This window comes from Rhipicephalus microplus, chromosome 6, assembly GCF_043290135.1.
Source record: "Rhipicephalus microplus isolate Deutch F79 chromosome 6, USDA_Rmic, whole genome shotgun sequence".
NCBI lineage: Eukaryota > Metazoa > Arthropoda > Arachnida > Ixodida > Ixodidae > Rhipicephalus > Rhipicephalus microplus.
This window is the reverse complement of record NC_134705.1, coordinates 129381161-129401238: the sequence shown is the minus strand read 5'-3', so window position 1 is coordinate 129401238 and position 20078 is coordinate 129381161. Positions and strand designations below refer to the sequence as shown.

Sequence of the window (20078 nt, the reverse complement as noted above, 5' to 3'; positions counted from 1 at the left end):
TCCTGACTCTCATTCCCCATTAGCAACCATTGGCATGTACATTGAGCACTATCTGACAAGAAAGGGTTCTTACGTTATACTCGCTGGGCGTAGCCTCCTAGGTTTTAGAAATCTTTAGCGAGCGTTGGGCCGCAGTGCCATGAATACAGTGAACTAGTATATACGATGAACTCGAGGTAGTTAAAGGTGGGAAGTAGACACAAAGCGCAAGCCGTAAGAAACTGTGCGTGTGTCACCTCTCGTTTAGTCCTTGGAATGTCCACTGGATGGTGGTGCTTCTATATGTGGAATATATGATGAAAAGATACGAGATGGTGGTACTTTCAGTGTTGACTAGATCGACGAACGGACACACAGACAGATGCATGGACGGACGGACGGATGGATGCATGGACGGACGCAGGGGCGGATGCATGGACGGACGCAGGAACGGACGCACGGATGGACGTCCGGACGCACGAACAGACGCACGCGCGGCAGGGCGTGGTGGTGACACAGACGGACGCATGGACAGACGGAAGCAAGAACGAATGGGCGGACGGATGCATCGCCCCACTCTCCGTCATTCACCCCGTCGACATGCTGCCATTTTTTTGTGCGTCTGAGTGAGTTTCACTTCCTTTTGCCGACTGGTGCAGTGAGCGCAACTCTTCTCAAATGAGGTCGATGTCACTATACTGCACCTAAAAAACAATTATTGCCCCATATGTTTTCTTCGGCTTGCCTGCTCCTTTCATTACTAAGCGCCCTTGCCGACTTGGTTGTTTTCCTAATTGGCTTATGAATAAAATAGTTTAAATGCGTACACCAACTACTACTAAGATTCATTGGCTGACTGACCTGCTTTATTGTAAAGTGAAAGCTACGTGTACTCAAAGCGTGTAGCCCATCGGATAAATTCCGGTATTGCTTCAGTGAAGCTCAATTTGATGCGCGAAGAAAAAATGCTACACAGTCAAGAAAGGGAAAAAAGAGACGAAATTATGATGCACTAAATTTTATCATGCACCCACTCGCCCATTCAGGAGTACTTGGGTAAATTCATTCTAAGCCGACTCACGAGGAGGCCAACTAAAACGAGTATGCAAGGATATAATCAAAAAAGAAGTGCCAGGCACGCACTGACGGTGTTAACACTAAGAAAACAGCAAATGTCGTGGTCTTCCCCTCCTCTCTCTCTCTCTCTTCATAAGCATCACTTCACTTCTCCTCACCCTCAGTTGCCTTTGCCACCCTCATTGTATATTACATTACACATGACCAGAGCTTCCTTGCTTTCTCTCTCTTTCTGTGTTTTCTTTATTTCTTTATTGGTAACTCTTTCTCTTCCTTTTCTCTCTTCTTTCTGAGTGTGTTTCTCTCCATGCTTTGCCGGAGCGGGGCCTTGCTACCTCTCAAGTTGTATTATATACCTTAGTATTCACACTTCTTCGTACCAACAAATAGTAGCTTTAGTTCCAGGTGCAATCAGTTACATGCTTGGTTCTCATTCGTAAACTCGGAGAAAACCATGGTCGGTATGCAGAAAAAAAAGCCTTAAAAATAAGACAGGAATGAAATAGATGATTTAGATTGAAGTTATCAGCTGTATTCGATACGCGCAAAATAAAACTCACTTAAGATATTGATCAGCAGGCTGTGAGTAAAATAATAAAAATGCACCGAGTAAGTTCGGTGAGAGTTTCCTTACTCTGGAAATAAATTTAAATTGAATTCAATCAAATGTATAGAGCACACGCTAGTTCTTTTCAGCAGCTGATACCCTTGCGGCACATGAAAAAGGTGATCTCAAGCACGCGCTCAGTTTTACGTGACTTCTCACGTTGACTTTTATGGTGACCAAATGACACAGTTATCCCAAACGCTGCATCAGGTCTCGCGATTGCGGAGACGCGCCATAGACGCCACCGGGAGCAGCCGCGTTTCGCAAGCGCTCCGGGAAAACTCCTGTTTCTGACTGTTTAAGTCATTCAATGGCAACTTCAACAAATGTGAAGCTTTCTACGGAATCGACCACATCATCTGAAGCGATTTCAAGTGAGTGCTTTGCAGTTCGCATCCACGAAGATCGACGTTTTGGCAGCGTTCGACTACCTCGGTGGGCCTACCGGCTAGGCCTACCAACATGGTCATCCACGAAACATAGGGAGAGGAGCTTCCCTCCGCCGAAGCTCTCGACGATGATGAAGGCAGCTGGCGTCAAGTCTATGCCAGGGCCAGAAAGCCCGCTTCATCCCCGAAGAGATCGACGCCTGACATCAACACTTAGCAAGAAGAGTCACAGAAAGCTCTCCCATCGACTCGTCACACTGCCCCCAGACCCCCTCCACTTCCAGCGGGCGACTACAAAATAGCCCTGCGAATACGTGGAGGCCTCAGCTGTGCTGACACTCCACTTCCGAAGCTCATTCATTCCGTCCTAAAAGCGGCAGCGCTCACAAGCTCCCTACATGACCAATACGGCATCAACTCTGTAAGCAACATTCTGCTCATAAGCACACCGGACTCGGCACGCACCGAAGCATACCACTGTATCAAATCCATCAAGATGGATGGGCGTAGCTCTGAAGTGGTCCCCCACATTACCGATCCATCGAATACCTGCCGAGGGGTCATCCATAATATTCCTATAGAACACACATCTGAAACCATCTTGTCAAGTCTGTTGGACTATGACAGGCTAGGCCTCATCCTGACCAGACGTCGCATGGGTTCCACAACGTCCATCTTGGTCACCTTCAGAGGTACGCGCGTGCCTTTCTACATAAGTTATCAGGGTGGCATCACCAGATGCGTACCCTATCGTCATAAGACGGAAGCCTGTAATCCCTGCCGCAAACTTGGCCACAGACCAGACGTACGCCATGGCACCGCTCAGCCTTTATGTCCAATGTGTGGTATTCTGAACCCACTCCTTGATCACGAATGTGAACCTAAGTGTGTGGTGTGCAACAGTGACCACCCCACCGACTCGCCCCAGTTCCCACAGCTCTACAAGCCCAAACCAAAGCACGCACCCTCAACTTTCCAGAAAGATGCAGCTCCATTCCTTGACCCAAGCCCATCTTTCAAGAACACTCCTAGAGGACGTTCACCCAGTATCACAAGACAGCAAAGCCGAAAAAGCCGCAGCCGCAGCCGAAGCCGCAACAGTAGCATTCATCAAGACCCCAGCCCTTGGACTGGCCCAGGACACGAGGTGAGCTGGGCTGATTTAGCCTCGCCTGAAAGCTCCACTCAAAAGCAGCTCAAACTATTGCAGGATGAGATGGCTAAATTAAGCGCAGAAAATGCAAAACTACACCAAGAGCTTCAGTCATTCAAACAACCATCTACCTTCCCACACCTACCCGCCTCATCTTTCACCCCTACGCCTATCTCACCAGCACCAGCTCCTCTCTCAACCACCCCTATAGCTAGGCACCCCGCTCAACCACCAGCGCAAAAACGAAAAGTCTCGACTCCAACATTGTCATTCAATGAACGAGTAGACCAAGTCGAAGCGAAACTAGAGAAAGTTGACAAAGAGAAAGAAACAGTAACCAAACTTGAGGAAAAACTAGACAATTTTATTACCTTCTCCACAGCTTCCTTGCAGAAGCTACATGAATCCATGGCCTCGATACAACAAGCCTTGTTACCGATGCAAAAAACCCTAGATAGAGTCACGCAGTGGATCGACATGGTCCACGCTAACCATCCACAGCTTGCCCAACCTAAGCCAAATCAACTTAGCGAATATGGCTCCTCGTAACCTCACTGAACTTTGCGTATGGCAATGGAACTGCAGGGGGTTTCGCCGAAAAAAGGCAAACCTCCTGCCGTACATCAAATCACAAACTACGCCTACCCCAATCATTGCGTTACAAGAAACAAATGTTGTAGTGCACCTGCCAGATTATAGAACGCATCAAAACCCGGCTGATGCCAAACCAAACACGGCTGTCTCAACTCAGAAGCACCTTACAGTTACCTATTCAAAATTTGCTACTTCTTTACTACTACTACTCCTCCAAATACTACTTTCTCCAAATACTACCCGATAAACTTAACTCGCCATTCTTATACATTCTTAACGTATATAGTAGACCACAAGAGCAAAGGCACCGCTTCGATTCCCTATTTGCCCGAGCTACATCCTCGGCAGGCAAACACACCCTCCTCATATTGGGGGATTTTAACGCCTCCCACCCAGCGTGGGGTTACACCGCATCTACACCGAAAGGTAGAGCCCTCTGGTCCCATATTCAGGCACATCGTTTTACGCTGCACAACGACCCGGAGGAGCCTACTCGTTTGGAGGACAGTGTGAACAAAGATACATCCCCGGATCTTACCCTCACTCACAATGCCCCCACAATGGTTTGGACTAACATCCAAACTAATCTTGACAGTGATCATTACATTATTAGCATTACTTAACAACTAAAACACAGACCCATTGCACCTAAACCACTGATGCTCACAGAATGGGACATATGTAGATAGACCCGCAACAGCACTGCTCCCTCACGTACTGCAGACCTTACCGAGTGGACTCAACAGCTTCAACATGATGTTAAAATTCACACGAGAACTCTACCCCCCGACACCCCGATAACTACTCTCGACTGCAAGCTTCTCCATATGTGGGAAGCAAAACAGTCACTTCTGTGATGGTGGAAACACCAGCGCCAGAACAGGAAACTCCGCATTAGGATAGCGAAGCTAGACCAACAAACCGTACGATACATGACTCAATTGGCGGCACAACAATGGGGTCAGCTTTGTGAAGGAATGCATGACCACCTCAGTAATAAACGAACGTGGCAACTTCTTAGACATCTGCTAGACCCCAAAACTTCTCGCGCACGACACTCTCACGCTATCACTAAACTGTTACACGAGCACAGTGACCATTTAGGACAGCTCTTCGATAACCTCCGCACGTTGCATTTACCTCAATTACGTAAGGATTCTATACCATCTTACACAGGTAAGCCTAATGAGTCATTAGATGCGCCGATAACGGAAGCGGATGTTAGGCATGCTCTCGCAACACTCCGTACCACGTCGGCTTCAGGCCCAGATCACGTTAACAACAAATTACTTAGAAATCTTGACCCTATTTGTATTAAAGCTTTGACTGAGGACTTTAACGACTGTTTTGACACGGGCACCCTTCCACCTTCGTGGAAAGATGCCAGAGTCATATTTATACCTAAAGCAAACAAAGCTCCGTTGGTAGAAAATCTGAGGCCAATTTCCTTAATATCGTGTTTCGGAAAGACTATGGAGCATGTTGTGCTTGCACGCCTCAAGAGACACGTGGAGGATAATGGACTACTGCCTCCAGAAATGATTGGTTTTAGGGCCTCACTTTCAGCGCAAGATGCGATGCTTCGCCTTCAACCCGACATCTCCTAACCAGAGCGAGGATACTCAGGTCATCCTTGGTCTGGACATACATGGAGCATTCAATAACGTAGCCCACTCAGCTATATATGCTGGCCTCAACTGCAATTCTTGTGGCGCTAAAATGTACTCTTACATCAAAAGCTTCCTCACAGTCCGCACAGCTACATTAACATTAGGACCAGAACATTCCTTGCCCTATACACTAGCCAGCTTCGGAACACCACAAGGGTCAGTGCTCTCTCCAATCCTTTTTAACCTGGCTATGCTACCGATACCCAGCGCTCATCAACGTATCCCTGACTTGAACTTCTCCATCTATGCCGATGATATCACCTTATGGGTGAAAGAAGGCTCAGATGGACACATTCAAGATACCCTACAAACAGCTGTAGATATAATAACAGCACTAACATCTCAGATGAATCTCTAATGTACCCCGAGTAAATCAGAGTTACTCCTTCTACCAGCTCATCATCGAAACAAACACGTTCCAATGATCTAAGTTCACATAAATAGGTTCCTCATTCCTAGAGTATCACGCATTCGTGTGCTAGGTTTATTTAGCCAAAACAATCAACTTAATACGCACACACTCGAAGCTTTACGCAATACTGTTGAAAACACCCCTATGAATGATATGGGAAGAATTTGACGGAAAAATGGAGGGCTGCGAGAGTCAGAGCGACTTCGTATACTACAAGCTTTTGTGATTCGTAAAATCACATATACCCTCCCTTACCTTCACCTTAAATTATCAGAGGAGGAATCGGTCAACACCCTCCTTCGCAGAGTTTACAAATACGCGCTACGCATTGCAATTAATACCCCTAACGTACTACTCCACCAGACAGATGTCATAAATACCCTATGTGAAATCCGTGAAGCCCATTTAACAGCTCAATACGCAAGGCTCACGACCACTAGCGCAGGTCACCACATTTTATCGTCTACGCGAATTAACTTCACCTCACTCACCAATGCTGAATACAACATTCCCCAGAACATACGCAAACAATTACTCATACCGCTCCTTCCTAAAAACATGCATCCTGTGATAAGATTAGTTTGCCCTTCCGGCGCCCGGGGGCGTCGATGTTGCAAGGAAATAAATACGGCGCACATGACCAGCCAGTCAGTGTGGAACCCGCCAACGTATGTGTGTGTAATTCGGTCCAGCGACCGGCACGGCCCAGGACTATCCGGTTATTACAATTGGCGACGAGGTCGACTGACGAAACGGACGGGCACAGCACAATCACACGTCGTCATGCCTGTCGTCGGGAAGCTGGATCCGTTCGACCCGAGTACATCGGAGTGGGCGGAATACCGTGAGCGGGCCGAGCTGTACTTCATCGCGAACGACATCCCGAGCGACAAGCAAACAGCCGTATTTTTGACATGCTGTGGTCCAGAGACTTATTCTCTACTACGAGGCCTCCTAGCACCAAGCAGGCCCGCCCAAGCAGGACTGACCGAAATTTTTACCACACTTGGCAAGCACTACGCCCCTCGCGTATCAGAAGTAGTGGCAAGTTTCAAGTTTTTCTCAAGACATCGAAAAGAGGGGGAGACCGTAAGTGACTACATTGCCTCGTTGAAGAAATTAGCCGAAGACTGTAATTTTGCAACATTTCGAGAGCGCATGTTGCGCGACCAGATAGTCAGCAGAATCAATGACGTAACCATGCAAACACGGCTGCTAGAAACAACGTGTTTAACCTTCGAAACTGCAAAGGACGCCGCCGTAGCTATGGAGGCTGCGCGTAAAGATTCACGCACATTGAGCTGTCAGCAAGCACAGCTACTATCTCACGAAACTCCGGAGCAAGCGAACGTTGTCACCTCGGAGAAAAATGATAACTGTTGCTTCCGTTGCGGGGGAGGTCATTCTGCGCGTCGGTGTAAGCACGGCAGCACGATCTGTCACAACTGCCGCCAAAAAGGGCACCTTGCAAGAGTTTGCAGAGTTCAGCCGGGAAGTAGAAATTTCGACCGGAGCCAGTCTAGTCACGTGAACAACCTGGGCGACCTGCCTGTCTCTGCTGAAGAGCCCGAAGTTTTCGACTTGTGGACGCTTCACACAGCTAGTTCGGAGCCAATGCGCATAGCGGTTGAAGTTAATGGCATAATGCTCGATATGGAGTTGGACACCGGCGCTAGTGTGTCGACCATTGATGATGGCAAGTTTGCCGAGCTTTTTCCGTCGGTGCCGTTGGAGCCATCGAGTGTGCAGCTGAGAAGTTTCTTCGGCGACATTGAACGCGTCTAGGGAAAGCTGGAAGCAATGGTCAAACTTGGCGACAAGGAGGGCCAGCTACCACTATTTGTCGGGAAAGGGGCGTGTCCTACGCTGTTTGGACGAAGCTGCATGAAGGCCTTCAAGCTAGGCATCGCTCAGACGGAGGGAGTCAACGTCATGAAGTCTACGGAAGGCCTGGTAAGCCAATATCACGAAGTTTTTTCGGAGCAGCTTGGTATGTTTCACGGCGTTACAGCGTCTATATCCATACATAAGGGTGCGAAGCCACGTTTTGTCAAGGCACGTCCGATACCATTTGCTTTGCGCGATAGGGTTTTTGAAGAACTACAGAGGATGGAACGGGAAGGCGTTATCAAAGCGGTGAAAACTTCTCAGTGGGCCGCGCCCATCGTTCCTGTATTGAAGCGCGACGGCCGGGTTCGGGTCTGCGGCGATTTTAAGACTACCATAAACCCGGTGACAGTCGTCGAGTCCTACCCTATTCCTAAGATTCAGAAACTTTTTGCGCGACTTACAGGGGGCAAGAAGTCCACAAAGCTTGACTTGCAAGATGCCTACCAGCAGGTTCCACTCGATGAGGAGTGCAAAGAGCTAGTCACCGTTAACACTCCGAAGGGGTTATACCAATTCACACGGCTGCCGTTCGGGGTTTCATGAGCTCCGGCTATATTTCAGCGAGAGATGGAAAATTTGTTGCACGACCTTGACCATGTCGTAGTGTACTTTGATGATATTCTGGTCACAGGAACCAGTGACAGAGCATTGGGAAAATTTGGGCCGAGTGTTGGATCGCCTGAAGACCGCGGGGCTGCGACTGAAGTTATCCAAATGCGAATTCATGAAACCAGAAGTCCAGTACTTGGGCCATATCATTAGTGCGGCTGGGCTGCGTCCAAACCCGGCTAAGACTGAAGCAGTGCTGGAAGCCTCCGCACCCCGAGCGGTCAAGGAACTTCAGAGTTACCTTGGGTTGGTTAATTTTTACAGAAGGCTTTTGCCGAACGTTTCTGCCGTATTACAGCCGCTCAATAGTGTGTTGGCGTCGGGAACACCATGGCGCTTGGAAACTGATGAAAAGCAGGCATTTCGAAGAAGCAAGGAGCTATTGGCCTCTGCTGCTATATTGGTACACTTTGACCCAGGAAAGCCAACTGTGCTTGTCACTGATGCATCTCCCTTCGGGATTGGAGCAGTACTGGCGCAACGATAGTCATTTGGAGAAGAGCGCCCCATTAGTTTTGCCTCCCGCAGCTTGGCAAACGCGGAGAAAACTACAGCCAATTAGATAAGGAGGCATTGAGCCTTGTATTTGGCGTTACAAAGTTCAGGCAGTACTTATGGGGCCGGCAATTCGAAGCCATCACAGATCACAAACCGCTGCTCGGCCTGCTCACAGCAGACAAGCCAGTTCCCGTATCCTGTTCTCCGAGAGTGTTAAGGTGGGTCTTGCTGTTGTCGGGGTACAGTTACGACCTGAAGTATAGGCCGGGTTCACAAATTGCACAAGTCGATGGGTTAAGCCGGCTACCTCTGCCAACTGCCGCATTTGTTGTTGACTGCCCTGCCGAAGTGTTAATGCTGGAAGGAGTATTCCCAGGGGTGCTGTCGTCAAGTGTTGTTGCGGCAGCCACGTCCAGAGACCCGGTGCTGTCACAAGTAAGAGCAGCGTTGTGGTCAGGTTGCCAGATAAACCTAGGGTCAGAAGGAGGATCCTACGAGACGCGCTTTCATGAGATGAGCGTGCAAGGGAACTGTCTATTGTGGGGCAACAGAGTCATTGTTCCAAAATCCTTGCAAAAGGAAGTCCTCCAGCTGCTGCATGAGAGTCATCCAGGACTGTCCAAAATGAAGGCAGTTGCGCGTAGCCATGTGTGGTCGCCTAGCCTGGATAACGATATAGCGATAACCATTGAAAGGTGCCGTATTTGCCAGGAGCATCAAAGGGTGTCACGACCAGTGCCTGTCATGCCCTGGCCGTTCCCGGAGAAACCGTGGTCATGGCTGCATGTGGACTATGCCAGTCTTTACAGGAACACCTATTTTTTATCGCAGTCGATGCGTTTTCGAAGTGGATTGAAGTGTTCCCGGTCTCTACACCCTCGGCTGAAGCAACCAATTTCTGCATGCGCATTATGTTCGCAAACCAAGGCCTTCCAGATCTGGTCGTGTCAGATAATGGGCCAGCATTTACCAGTGAGCTTTACTCCACATTTCTCAAGAAAAACGGGGTGAGGCGAATGCTGGTGCCGCCGTATCATCCAGCGTCAAACGGTGCTGCAGAGCGGGCCGTGCAGACTGTCAAAACAAGTTGCGGAAGGCTGGCCCTGGAGATATTCACACTCAAATTGCCCGCATGCTCCTGACATACAGGTCAACGCCTCACGAAGTCACGGGTTGCTGTCCATCGGAGCTGTTGTTGGGGCGGAAGCTGAGGACTTCGTTGGACCTGCTACACCCAGACCTCAGGACCAAGGTGCCACAGAAGCAACTTAAGCAGAAAATCAGATGCGACCAAGGAACAAGACCCAGGGTTTGGGCCACCCGGGTGACCAGTTGTTCGCAAGGAACTTCCGTCCAGGATTTGCGTGGCTCCCTGCAATTGTCACCGAACAACGCACTTCGTCCATGGATGTTCTACTGGAAGACGGACGACGGTTAACTCGACATCTGGATCACATCCGCCAGGCCCCAGAGGAACTGAGTGCAGACATCCAAAAGTCAGGCAGCCCAGTATCTACCGGTCTTGCTCCAAGCTTGGACGTGGGTCAGGCGCAGCTAACTGATCTTGCTTCGGGCTTGGACGTAGGTCAGAGGCAGCTATCTCCGGATTGTCTTCACGACACAGAGTCTAGGCAAGATCACAGGGAAGACGTGGCGAGGGAACCGGAACTTGCTGTCACAGCACCCAGTACTCCTGTCCTGCGTCGAAGTACCAGAATTCGACGACCAGTATCGCGCTACGCACCTTAAACAATGGTTTGCAACCATTAATGAAGGGGGAGGGTTGTGATAAGATTAGTTTGCTGTTTCGGCGCCCGGGGGCATTGATGTTGCAGGAAATAAATACGGCGCACATGACCAGCCAGTCAGTGTGGAACCCGCCAACGTACGCGTGTGTGATTCGGTCCAGCGACCGGCATGGCCCTGGACTATCCGGTTATTACACATCCAACATATCATACTAAGCGCCGAATCCAAAGAGCAAAAGCTCTTCAGAAAAAATTGCATGGAGCCAATGACGTTCTCTATGTCGATGCGGCAGAATATCCATCCTCCTCGTCCTATGCCCTCTCTGCTGTCGACTATAACGGCAAGGCGCTCACAACGGCATCCGTCACTGTCAACTCTTCGGAGGAGGCAGAGGAGGCTGCCATCGCTTTAGGTCTATTCATCCCCAATATCACTATGATTGTAAGTGACTCCAAAACGGCCATACGCAACTTCAGCGCAGGTCGCATCTCACCAACTGCCCTTTCAATTCTTAAGAAACATCCTCCCACGCAAGACGTTGCTCTCATATGGACGCCCGCGCATGCGGGGTTGAGTGGCAATGAGGCGGCTCATACCTGTGCTTGAGGAATGACCGGCCGAGCGCAGGCCTCTGATGGCGCCTTAGACCACGCGGCCTTTTTCAGCGCGAGAGATTGTCTTTTGACCTTCCACGATATAACAAATCACTACCGCCTACAGCACACTATATACCCCCTTACATCATGGAGCTTCACGCTACCATGAAATACTATGGCACCAACAGACGTGTACGTTTCCTACCCTATCTTTTCGCCATCTTATACACCCTGCGATATAGCCCTCTCCTTTGTGCATTTTCTGTTAACAAAGAGCTAACCTAGACCATGTCATGTGGGGGTGTACTCGAAACCCACCACCTAATTCTCTACACTGTAACGGGGGCAGTGGGAGGCTGCTATGTGCAGCTTGGCGCCCGAGGTCTAGGAACAGATCTTGGATTGGGCCAAGAGGGTATCGGAGACCTACGCTGTGTAGGCTTCTCTGACACTCCACCACCGCACCTTTCCTTCTTGATAAAATAAAGTTTTTCTCCTCCTCCTCGCGATTGCCTACATGCGAGTGCCGTCAGCGGTCACCAACTTCTGTGGTTTCGGGGATTTGGAATAATTTTTGGCCAATGCAGAATTCACTTAGGGTTAGCAGCACAGAAAAACAAAACGCGGCCTCGAACTCAAAAAATGGGGCAAGCGCCGACTTCAATCTGAAATTGTATTGACGAGAAAGCTCTTATAAATATCCGCGCAAACACTTAAATTTAGAACTGTAGGAATAGAGCAGTCAATCAAATTTAAGTTTAATGTCAATGCTCGCCTCGTCTGTTTCCTATCGGGGGCCATATTTTTTTCGCGCTTCTAGCCTTAATTATGCGGCACCAACTATTTCAGTCAGCTGCTTTAATGCAGGTGATAAGTTCGCGACAATTTAGCGCACATCACTTCAAGTACTCAAAAGCTGTATATTGTGAGTGGGAAGTTGTAGGCCCTATCACTATTTAAATTTTTTTTCAGAATACTTGTTACCATGGTCCTAATTTTTCCGCACTCTAACAAAAAAAGTATATGCGACTCCTTCTTATGAGTCTTGACTTGTGATGTAGATGACTTTACCTGAAGAGGGACCTTAACGCTCTTTTGAGTCACATGGCTCTAAGAAGAGAGTGAATGGCACCCCAAAAGAGATTTCCACGAGAGTGTTGGGGAGTTGCTTGTCGGGACGGCTCGAAATGAGTCACTTACACTCTTTATTATCATTTTTTCTAGTGGTCCTCACTGCAAAGAAAGTGTGCAAGATTTGAAAACTTACCATTTCACTAGCCACTCTCTCGCAGGGAAGTACACTTTAAAATGTACTAAGCGATCTAATTTCACCCGCTCAACGCGCACTAGTGGCAATAACAGGCCATGAGTAAAGATGTATTGAACGCATAGATGTAGGCTTGCAAAGCGTTATAAATAACTTGATTGTTAAAAACAATGAAATCTCGCCTTGTGACAACTACCTGATAAATAACGCGCTGGTGTTCTTGAAGCTCGGACGACGTTCTCATTGCTTAGAGATCGACAAAAGGTTGTCGACGAGAGACCCATCTATCGAACACGAACGTTGACGCTTGGAAAGATAATACGTGGCGCTACAGTCGGTGATATTACTCCCTATTATTCCCACTTGCGCAAGGTTCGTGCCTTTGTTTTGCGTAGCAACTTGCAAAATGTGTCTGCAACGTGCAACTGCAGCAGGCTGCGGAGCTACATTTTCCATTGGCAGCGTGTTTCAAGGCACGGGACAAAAGCGTATCAGGAGTAACTAGTTTCAGTAGCCGCTTTCAGTAAACTACACTGTTCAGGAAACAGCCATTAAGCACTACAACTATTTCGTGCGCAAGTTTTTTTGTAGGAGCAGTTCAAACTAAAGTCCTAACGGTCACTGATACTCAATTCTCGCCTATGAGTACAGTTTTGAAAAATAATCTCACTTGGTCGACAGAACGGTGAGTAATATGCCGATGGCGCGTCGGAACTCGTACTCCAAATTTTCCAATCTTGGCTCGAGTGACGTAGACGATTATACTGTCACGTTTAATGACCAGCAGAAAAACAGGAAATTGAATTGAGTAGCACGAGATGCAGCTACAACACCTCTCACGTAGTCCACATGCAAGCGTTCTCTTGTAACCTCCAAATATAGATTAGTTTTTCCTCGTGGCTTCGTGGTTCTGTCTTGCTCTTTCCGCGTTGCAGCAATAGGCATAACGCGCTATGTGTGCAGTTTGCTCTAGCGAGGCAATGCTGCAACAATCACCGCTGCTACCGTTCCACCTAGCTAACTTTTGCTAGTAATGCAACCTTTTTTTTTATAGATACTAAGTTTTTGCTAGTAGTTGAATTCACTTGAAACGATGTGCCATGCATTGCAGTTTCCGTAGACAAAAGCTCAAAGTTCCCCCAAGTGTACTTATAGGACACTCCCTGCATAACATCCCCGCGAATCAGTACTCAACTGAAAAAAAAAAAACAAACAGTTAATTCACCTGGCTTCCAATACGAGGCATTGCCTGAAGGTTACTTTCCCCCTCGAACGCGAAGCATGCGCAAAGCTTTTGATGGGCGAATTCAGGAGAGAGAGAGAGAGAGAGATAAAGATGCAAGGAAAGGCAGGGAGGTTAACCAGGCACACATCCGGTTTGCTACCCTGCACTGGGGAAGGGATAAAGGGGAAAAAAGAGGTGCGAATGCAGGAAAGTCCTGGAGGAGGGGGTGGTGAACAGCTGGATCGGGCGCACCTGCCTGGCGTTGGAAAGCACAGGATACGTAGATATACACGCAGATAGAAGTAGTCAAAGTGGTTTAGTTTCGCAAAAAAAAAAAATGCTTCGCATTTAAAACGCACAGAACGTTCTTTGGGATTTGTGGAAGCGATGCGTCATCTCTGTGAACCTTTTTTTTTTTTGTAAAAAACTCTGTGCAGCAATTTTTTACTGGAAAGCTGTGGTTGTGCAGCATTGGCATGTCTTATATCATCTTTCTAGCGTTCGTCAGCGTCTGTAATGGCCAAGCGCAGGAGCCATCCTACGGCCGTGAAAAAACGTGTTTGGCATTACGTTTTCGCAATGTTGCATTTTACGTGATGCGCGAAATCCGCTGCGCTTTGCGCGCTGTTGCAAAGAGGATCTATTATTTCAGCACCATGAAGACCTCAAAGAGATTGTTTCCGTTTTTAATTTTTGCAACTGCAAGAACTTTCGATTTTTGTGGCCTATATGAAACGACATTATCGAAGAACTTTTTTTTTTGGTTCAATAAATCTGCCTTTTGAGAGTGCGCAATAGGCTTTTTTTCGGTCTGAAAAACGCCTCCAGTGGGTACGCCGAAATCGACACTGGGGGTCAGTTGCTCTGGAAGTTGTCAGCCTGAATTCTCGGGGACATGTATTTTTTGTGATAATTTGCAAATGTGGCCGGCCACCCAGTGACCCCCCAAACAACGTGACGTGTCATACGTCACTGCCACTGCTTTTGCGCAGGCTATACTCTCCTTAAAAAGGCGCATTAGTTTGCAAGGTACCGCCAAGCAATTGCGTATTATAGATGCAGTTGTTTCTGAATAGCTATTCCTTTATGGTGTTGGAAAAGGCCTACACGATGGTTTCTATTGTTTTCTAGTTGAGTCAGCTTTTACGGACGCGAAATCTCATTGATGGTATTGTCTGTGCGCGTGCTCATGTCTTGGAAAGTTACAACAGGACTTGGTGGCTGCAGTCATATTTCGTTTATATCACGGAAGGAGTACATTTTGCGCATTCACAACTAGGTCATCGCCATCAAAGTGTAACATATGTTTCTTTTTTTAACCCCGCAACTTAAGAAAAAAAATTCATGGCAGCTGTATTTTCGATGGAGGCGGAAATGTTGTAGGCCCGTGTGCTCAGATTTGGGTGCACGTTAAAGAACCTGAGGTGATCAAAATTTCCGGAGCCCTCCACTACGGCTTCTCTCATTATTAAATGGTGGTTTTGGGACGGTAAACTCCTCATTTCAATCAATCAATCAATCAATCAATCAATTAATGAAGGCCCTACGTCCACTCAGGGGGAGGGGGGGTCAATCAGCCAAAAATCGCAGGACACGAGCCAGTAACCCTGAGAACAAGAGCCTCTTTTAATTTACGACGCAAGTGAAATACAGCCGGCCTTCTGGATGGTACAACACAGCACTAGCGCACACAGGCGAACCTAAAACCAGGAACAAACAATCTCCGCAGACTGGCGGTCAATGGAACAAGCGCATTGAAACAACCACAGGAAAGCCAGCGTGAACTATAACAGGAAAGTAAACTCACACGTACCACGCCGTAGAGTACGGGCCGTCGACTCGCCTTATAGCCGACGCCCCTAAATCCGGCGACGCCTCGTCTCTGTATCACGCACGGCGGATAACACCCCTCGTGTGACCGACGCCGCATTCCATCGCTCGCCTGCCACCTAAAAAGCACCCGGGGCTCATCGCGCACCCCTTCTTATCTGCCTGCCACTTTTCCGGCTCCTGTGGCTTTTTGGATGCTGACACTCATGCCACTCATGTGCAATGCGCATGTGCTCTCCTCGCCCCGCTTCCACCGCGTGTGCTGCAGATAAGGGCCCATGGGCCGTACAATACATACATACATACATACATACATACATACATACATACATACATACATACATACATACATACATACATACATACATACATACATACATACATACATACATACGTTAAGATAAATACCTTGAATATCATTCAAGTCCAGAGCGCCTAGCCGGAAAGGACCCGCTGGAGCCCTATATAGGCTCACCACACACTGTTCCCAAGACATCTCGTTATTCTCGGTTATTGTCATTTCTTTATTTTTTTGCATCAAGAAGTGCACCATAAAGACGAGAGGTGGCAAGAGAATTTAACGGGCTCTTTTTTTTTTTAACTATTTCACAGGTTGGTAAAAGATCCTGGAAATGAAGCAAAAAGAAGGGATGTTTCACGTCCAAAAAAACGTTATGATTACGAAGCAGGCATTAGTGGGAAACTGCGAATTAGTTTGGCCACGTGAGCCAATACACCAGAACACAGCGAGCTCAGTGCTTGCTGCCATATTGAAAAGCGTGTGGCGCCGTCTGTTGCAAGCACGGCGAAGCAACACTCTCAACTGCGATGCGAGCAGACGCTCTGCAAATCAAACGCGAAGCTTCACAACTTGAGTCTAGCTGTAAGCATACTTCGCACTGTTCCTGGGCTGGAATTTTATGCTGATTTCGTGTGAAACGTCGAGGACACTTTCCTCGACAGTCCGGAATGTCTGCAGCACGTGCATTGCCGACTACGGAAGCAGCTTAATCAGGTACGTACTGTTGCGATTGAAAGAAACGCGAACACCGAAAAGCGTTGCTTTCGACTCAGTCGAACTGCGGCGTGTCTTGGCTGTGACAAGACAGAATTTGTGCTGCAAGCCGGCGTTAACGTTGCACTAAAATCCGGTTCCAACATACGCTCATGCACCGAACATGTATCAATCGCCAGTCCTGCCGGGCACTCGTAACACACGCGCGGTGCGAAAATGCCAGCCAGAACAAGATTTTAAAATGCTACAGTGACGCCCACCGAAAGCACAAGTAAATTAGCCTATTGACATTCAAGGCATGACGCAGTTCGAGCGAGTCGAAAGTAATGCTTTCCGCGCCGTTCACACATCGCGATAGTAGGTCGTTGTAGTTGTACTAAACATGCGAGGTGCGTGCATTCACGCGTGAGTCGTAATACGCGTATCCTATTATTGGCATGTGGCCTGCGAAAGAGTACGGTAATAGTTTAGTGCCTCATACCATAGGCATACTGCACGCAAATCTCTGCTGTAAAGTGAAGCAGCTTGAGTCGCGCGTGAATGAACGCAATAAGTATAATTACTTGTACACTTCACTGGCCTCGTAGTTTCTGCTACTGATTGAGATTATATCCTAAGGCGGCGGAGCTTGGCGTTTTTCGTTGGGGACAGAAATCTGCCATCGCAAAACACCACACCAGCACGATTACCGCGATGCGCTGTGAACTTCACAGGCAGTGCTCAGCAATCTCTTCCTCTTGCGCTGGTTGTTGTCGCGTCAGATGACAGCGCAGTGGTACCCAGATGTCATTTTATAAGCGGGTGCAGCGTGAACAGGCGCTTCTTTCCATTTTAAACTCGCAGAGCCACTGCATGCCATGGTACACGCTAGCGAGGGGCGCCTTGGCAGTTGCAAACAAATTATGGCGGCTCTGGAAGCGAGGGAGTTAAGATTCGGATGATGATTGTAATCCTGATGGTTCAGATGATCAGGACGACACGTTGAAGGACTGAACTGCTTGCTCACTTCCTGGCAAACTTCCGTTTATTTGCACACTGACACTTACAAAGAAAAGCCGGGGTGGCCACTAAACCTACCAGACAGTAAGCACCGGGTTGTATTATTATTAACGTCGGCGTTTCTTGCCGAGCCCTCCCCACGCAGCGTGTTGGCAGTATCCAGGCAGAGTAAGCTTCACCACTGGGCCGACGCGTCACAGCCCCTCGAAGCCCACCTGTACCCTGTCTAGCTACCGGTGGGTGGCCGGCCGGAACTGGGGATCGAACCCCGCACCTCCCGTAGCTAAAGCGGACGCCTACGTGCGATGCCACAGCTACAGTGCCAGGCCCTTATACTCCACACATCGACACCAACTTCTCGGTGTAGTATCAACCTTGGATCAAAGTATGCGCTAAGCGCGACCTCTGTCCCCGCATCACTATCTCGTTCTCGAGCACCAAGCTCCCCTTCTCTCCATTTCTCTTCATTAAATACCTCCCGTCTCCTCTGAGACATAGAAGTGTGGCAGCTTGGGCTAGTTGGTATGGCATGACGATAGTTATAGCGCGAGAGCAAAACGACGACACAGAGACAACAAGGAGACGAAGGACACGAGCGCTCGTGTCCTTGGTCTCCTTCTTCTCTCTGTGTCGTCGTTTTGTTCTCGCGCTATAGCTATCATCATCCTCTGAGACAGCCTCGAGGGACGAACCCCTACTCGATGCTCCACCAATGAAGCAAACAATTGCCCTTTCTTCAGAGATGGGTCTCCGCCTCTGTGTTCCCACACTTTGTTATCCTCCGAGCATGGGCTAAGAAGAAATCCGCCATTTAAACGACTTTCGTGCGACAAAAAGCCTGTCTAGACGGCCGGTCGGCTGTCTGGCGTTAGTAGACACGATGGTGACGTATATCTGCACGTATTGTTATAGCATGGCGTCACATTATCTTGTCGGGAGCCGTGTCTCGCCAGCGACCACTTATTTCTCAGTCTGGCTCACCGTGAGAGCGCTACCGCCGTGCGGGTGACTCCCCAGCACAAGGTGTGGTGAATAAAGGCTCACGGGGTTCGACGACAAAGTCGCGTTCCGAGTAGAACGGCTTAGTCCGCGTCTGGGCAGCCTTTTTGCATTAACTTCCCTTTTTGTCGGGTGCCGTCTACCAACTGGCCATCCTTTGCGTGCCCCAAACATAACTGAAGGTATACCGCCGAAAGTGCCTGGGAGCGAGAAAGGCGTTCTCTTGTCTATATACTAGTAAATAACCGCAGAACATGGCTATTCGCTCTATCGTGGCCATGAAAATGCAGTCAGCTTTGCCAAGAATTCACCCCGCGTCGTTAAGCATTGTAGCGCCATGTCTTACGGGTTATGTGGGAGCGAAAATTTTTAGATTGCTTTCACGTGACGTTATGGACGAAGCTTCATAACGAACCCCTTCACACGCATAGTGGCCGCGATCACGTAAAGGCAGCACGTGAAGATTGCGTTTAAGAGAGAGAGAGAGAAATAGAGAGGAAAGGCAGGGAAGTTAACCAAGCTTCATTGGGCTTAACGTGAACGACGTGGCCACTATTGGCTTCTCCGCCTTAATAGTGAAATATCTTGGATGCAATGGCTATAATGTTTTGACATAAATATTGTCATGACATTTTCTTTCTGTATTTTTGAATACTTTGTGAAATAAGCTTTGGGACTTCTTGTAATAACACTTTTATTTTTTGCTCGCCTATTGCAAAGATTAGCGCTTTTTGTAGTGCCCCCCCCCCCCCGATTGTAGCCATTCTTCAGATCTTTATCGATATGAAGCTCGAATCCTGTGACGCAAAATTTTATTTAGAAGTTACTCATTTAAGAAAAAAATCGATAGGGCTTAGCTTATTCAAAACGGGTACGTTTGGTTAAATAAATATTTGTTGAATCAACCCCCTGCCCCACCGTGGTGGTCTAGTGGCTGAGGTACTCGGCTGCTGACCCGCAGGTCGCGTGATCAAATCCCGGCTGCGGCGGCTGCATTACCAATGGAGGAGGAAATGTTGTAGGCCCGTGTGCTCAGATTTGGGCGCGCGTTAAAGAACCCCAGGTGGCCGCAATTTCCGGAGCCCTCCACTACGGCGTCTCTCATAATCATATGGTGGTTCTGGGACGTTAAACCCCACATATCAATCATTATGAATCATCCCCCTACACCTCCCCCTCCAAACATTTTTCGCTGTCACTGTCATTGTGGGAAAAAAAATTGGGACTTCCGATATTCCGGGACATTGCCAAAGGTGAGCTTGAGATGCCTGACCATTAGGCAATTTTGTGCACATGTTTCAGTGCCACCACATTTGGCTCTTAACTGTTGTGTTTTGTATCTTTAATAACTAAGCAATCAATGTCATGGTAGAAAAATGCGCATGAAAACGGTTGGATTGGTGCATACGATGCCTCGTATAGAAAAGCATTGATTGATATGTGGGGTTTAACGTCCCAAAACCACTATATGATTATGAGAGACGCCGTAGTGGAGGGCTCCGGAAATTTAGACCACCTGG

The 20078-nt window shown here is 48.3% G+C and overlaps 1 protein-coding gene across 3 annotated transcripts in view; it reads right to left on the bottom strand.

Moving 5' to 3' along the window:
* Positions 1 to 15697, bottom strand: part of LOC119168007 (sulfotransferase ssu-1-like) — a 22441-nt gene extending 6744 nt beyond the window's left edge. Inside the window, exon 1 of one of the 3 annotated variants that reach the window (XM_075866545.1) lies at positions 15523 to 15697. In XM_075866545.1, the coding sequence (XP_075722660.1) occupies positions 15523 to 15645 (123 nt within the window). In that variant the 5' untranslated portion in view covers positions 15646 to 15697. Of the gene's footprint in view, positions 1 to 12294; positions 12401 to 15522 lie in introns of those variants that run through there. The other 2 variants (XM_075866546.1, XM_075866547.1) reach the window with 2 other exon arrangements.
* Between the last annotated feature and the right edge of the window lie 4381 nt (positions 15698 to 20078).